Source organism: Elephantulus edwardii, unplaced genomic scaffold (genome assembly GCF_000299155.1).
Source record: "Elephantulus edwardii isolate Elephantulus edwardi_28Jun2011 unplaced genomic scaffold, EleEdw1.0 scaffold00120, whole genome shotgun sequence".
Classification (NCBI taxonomy): domain Eukaryota; kingdom Metazoa; phylum Chordata; class Mammalia; order Macroscelidea; family Macroscelididae; genus Elephantulus; species Elephantulus edwardii.
The window spans coordinates 74,394-78,925 of NW_006399870.1; the positions used below are offsets into that span (position 1 = coordinate 74,394).

The 4,532-nt window shown below is 39.6% G+C and overlaps 1 protein-coding gene across 1 annotated transcript in view; it reads left to right on the plus strand.

Moving 5' to 3' along the window:
• The window catches only part of LOC102874071 (tripartite motif-containing protein 43-like), a 6,515-nt gene extending 5,673 nt beyond the window's left edge, over positions 1-842 (plus strand). The window contains exon 4 of the mRNA XM_006892825.1: positions 340-842. Within this exon, the coding sequence (XP_006892887.1) occupies positions 340-842 (503 nt within the window). The remainder of the gene's footprint in view (positions 1-339) is intronic.
• The last annotated feature ends 3,690 nt before the right edge of the window (positions 843-4,532 follow it).

The following is a 4,532-nucleotide window of genomic DNA, read 5'->3' on the forward strand; positions in this document are numbered from 1 at the left end:
TATTTCACATAGATTCACCATGGGGTTTAAACTGCAGACATTTTATTACCAGTCGTCTATTCTCACTGTATCACTAGAGCTCTTATAAGAGGAGGAAGTTGAGTTAATGTCACGGTTATCAACTTGATGTTAATGGAAAATCTGCAGTTTCTAATATTTTACAAAATGTAAAACACATATAATCTTTCAGAGCTCCCTAAGAGATATAAGTTAGTCAAGAAATCAAATGATATCTTCTAACAAATCTGCCATTAAAGTCTGGTTTTACAGTGACATTTTTTATTTGTCATAGGAATTTGAAAACTGCTTTTGACCGCAAATATTCTCTTCTTTCCACAGTTAAAATTTCCTTCCATAATGAAATAAGCAATCACGATATCATGATGTTTAAAAATGTACAAAGTTTGAAGTTAGGATGTGACCTTCAAGACACATATTTTTCTCCCGGAAGATCTAAGTACTTTGCTGCCTGGGGAATCACAGGCCTTCAGACCTCTGTAAAGCAATACTGGGAAGTAGATGTTGACAAGTCTTTGGACTGGGCTGTAGGAATGTGTCGACGAGGACCATCACTGATGAATGGCCCCGCAATCTTGAAAAAGGGTGTGTTTCTTCTTTTACATCAGAAGGAAAATAATTTCAACACTCTCTTGACAACTTCTCCACCAACTTTTCTCTATTCAGAGAAACCATTGGAAAGGGTTGGTGTACATGTTGATTTTGATTGTGGCAGTGTGAGTTTTGTTAATGTGGCCAAAAGTTCCCTGATATGGAGATACCCAGATAACTCTTTTCGTTGCCCACTCACACCATTTTATTGCACTGAGCATACATTATCATGAGCTACTTTGGTATCTGAATTAAAGAGGGAGCAAGTGTGCAAAAAAAACCTTGTGTTACTTTCATTTTATGTTAATACTATGCCTTGTGTCTCATTTTCTGAAATGTTTATTGATGTGCAAAGATTAGAATTCATGAAAAACAATGAAGCAAGTTGGTGATTGCTTGATGATTGAGGTCACCAAGCTTGAGATTCTTTCTTCCAGGTTCTGCACTTGAGTCAGAAACCTGGGCAATAAATGGACAATAATTATTTCAGCCTTTGGGTTAGGGGTAATACCAAGTCTGATCTCTGTAAAACTTGTTTGCATTTCTTGATTAAATTTGTGTAACTGAAACATACTTTGTGTTAATAAAAGAATTTACACACCAAAAAAAAGTTTATTTTATATTGGTTCATTTACAAAGTTAGTATACATTTCTTTTCACAGCAGATATTTACCATTTCCTTCTCCCAGCCCTCCCTCTTATATCTTGCCAACTAAATTGCTCTAGTAGCTCTAACAGGTTGTTCGGTGGTTTGTTGATTTTTGTTGGGTTTCTTGTTGATGTTGTTGTTGAGATGTTGCGTTTGTCTGTGTACAGAATCTTATCATGTGTTCCTAGTGATCATTTGATTATCTCTTCGCTGATCTTTTGTTGCTGCTGACAAAATACCTGAAGACGTTCTATAATTTTCGTCATTTCTCAATGACAATTGATATAGTTGATATAGTTTCCAGAGGTATGTTAATTCAGAAGTGATCTAGATGTCTTTTATTTCCTTCTCTTGTGGCCTTGCCCTACCAAGGACATCTGATGCAATATTTGGTCCTTGTTCACAGGGAAAACACTTTTAGTCTTTCTCCACTGAAGGACAAATTCAAACCTCGAGTTGCTTTAGGCAGAATCTTAAATGGTCCAGGATGTATGCAAAGAAGATGGAAAGAATATACTGAATCACTGCATCGAAAGGAATTGGCAGACACAGAAGAATTCCATCAAACAACATATGGGCAAGAGCTTGTGGTGATGAAGGAAGAAGTTCAAGCTGCTTCAAAGGAAATAGCAAAAAATGAGTCCAATTCATGTATTTCAGCTAACAGATGGTGTTAGCTGGATGTGCTCACCAAGTTGTGCCACGAAATCTGGAGAACAACCACTTGACCAACTGACTGGAAGAGATCTCTATATTTGCTCCCTTTCCAAAGAACGGTGACTCAGCTGAGTGTAGAAACTATAGAACAATATTACTGATTTCACATGCAAGCAAGATTCTACTGAAGCCTATCCAAAAAGGACTGGAATAGCACATCAGCAGAGAACTGCAAGTAGTCCAATCTGGGTTTAGAAGGGGTCATGGTACTAGGCACATTGTAGCTAATGACAGATGGATCTTGGCTGAACGCAGGGAATTCCGGAGCAAAGTCTATCTGTGTTTCATTGACTATGCAAAGATGTTTGACTATGTGATTCATAACAAACTGTGGCTGACTCTGAGAAGAATGTGAATACCAGAACAACTGAACATGCTAAAGCGAAACCTATACTTGGGCCAAGAGGCATTCATGAGATCAGAGCAGGGAAATACTGCATGGTTCAAACTTAGGAAGGATATATGTAAAGGATGTGTCCTCTCTCCATACCTTTATAACCTGTATGCAGACCAGACTATCAGGAAGGCTGGGCTCTATGAGTAGAAATGTGGTGTCAGGATTGGAGGAAGATCTATCAACAATCTGCGTTATGCAGATGACACAACCCTGCTTGCTGAAACTGAGGAGGATCTGAAACATTTCTACAGAGGGTCAAGGACTGTAGGCTTCAATACAGATTGAGGCTCAATGTCAAGAAGACAAAGATTCTCATCTCTGGACCAATTGGCAGCATCAGGATGGATGGTGAAGAGATTGAAACTGTTCACAGCTTTACATTGCTTGGCTCCACAGTCAACCCTGTTGGCACCAGCAGCCAGAAAATTAAAAGACATATTTCGATGGGAAAGTCTGCTGTTAGGGACCATTCCAAAGTACTGAAGAGCAAAGGTGTCACTCTGGAGACTGATGTGCGTCTGATACAGGTTATGGTCTTTGCAATCACTTGTTATGCATCAGAGCTTTGCGCAATGTCTAGGGAGAATAGAAGGAAAATTGTTGCCTTTGAGCTGTGGTGCTGGAGAAGAGTTTTGAGTGTACCATGGACTGCTAAGAAAGCAAATAGCTTCAATCTGGAAAGAGTTAAACCGGGCTGCCCTTGGAGGCAAGAATTCCGAGGCTTAGTCTGCCATACTTTCGACATGTTGTAAGAAGGGACCAGTCCTTGGAGAGGGATATCATGCTTGGGAGGGTGGAGGGACAGCGCAGGAGGGGAAGACCCTCTATGAGGTGGATTGATTCAGTGACTCGGATAATTGGGGTGGGAGTGTCAGAGACAGTGCGATTGGCACAGGACAATGCAGGGTTTAGGACTCTCTTGTACCTAAGGTCACTATGAGTCCAGGTGACTTGACGGCATATTTTATATCATGCCCAAAGTATGGGATTTGAAGTTTCACCATTCTTACATTGAAGAAATATTATGCCCATAATGATACTTTTGCTGTTTTTCTTCTGTTTTTAGGAATCGTGGTATATTGAATTTTCTTTTTTTTTATTAATTATAATGAAAGTTTACAGAGACTTTGAATTTCCATTCATTCACTGCTATTACACTTGTCTTCCTGCCCATCCCTCCCTCCAATTTGCTCTTTTCTTTGAAAAGTAAAAGAAAAATCCTTTCATTGTTATACAGTCCCTCCCCCCAAGTCCACTACACTGTGCATCCTTCATTCTGGACTCCTATCATGACAATAATACCTAATCATGTATCCCTTATAAACAGTTCTCTTCCTCATCTGTTGCAATGTAGTCTAGTAGTTTATTTACCTCCTCTTGTAAAGTCTCCCCTCAACCCTGATGTGAGTCCCATTTTACAACAGTGGCACTGTGCAATATTTGTCCTTTTTGTGACTGAGATATTTCACTCAGCATAATGTCCTCCAGGGTTACTCATTTTGTATATTATTTCACGAGTTCCTATTTTTCAATGCCACATAGTATTCCATTGTGTGAATATATCAGAGCTTCTCTATCCATTCCTTTGTTGATGGGCACTTGGTTTGTTTCCAGCTCTTTGCTATTGTGAACAAAGCCACGATAAACGTGGGTGTTCATATATATGCTTGGATGGTGCTCATGGTTTCTTTAGGGTGTATTACCCACAGTGGAATTGCTGGGTCAAATGGTATTTCTATTTGCAACTCTTTTGAGAAAGCACCGTACAGCCTTCCATAGTGGTTGCACCATTTTACACTCCCACCAACAGTGAATAAGGATTCAAGTTTTTCTGCAACCTCGACAGCATTTGATGTTTGCTGTTCTGTTAAATTTTGCTATTCTTATTGGGGTGAGATGATATCTCATAGTTGTTTTGATTTGCATATCTCTTAGAGCTAGGGATTTTGAACATTTCTTCATGTGTTTCTTGGTCATCTGAAAGTCTTCTTTTTTTTCTTCTTTTTTTTATTGGGAAAAACATATTGGGGGTACAAGGAGGTGAGGGTTGGGGGCAGAAAGGTGAGGATGGGCCAGGATGCAGTTGCAGAGCTGCACAGCTTGGTCAGTGGGTGGGGCAGGTGAAGGAAATGATGAGGATCCATAGCGGACCAGATATAC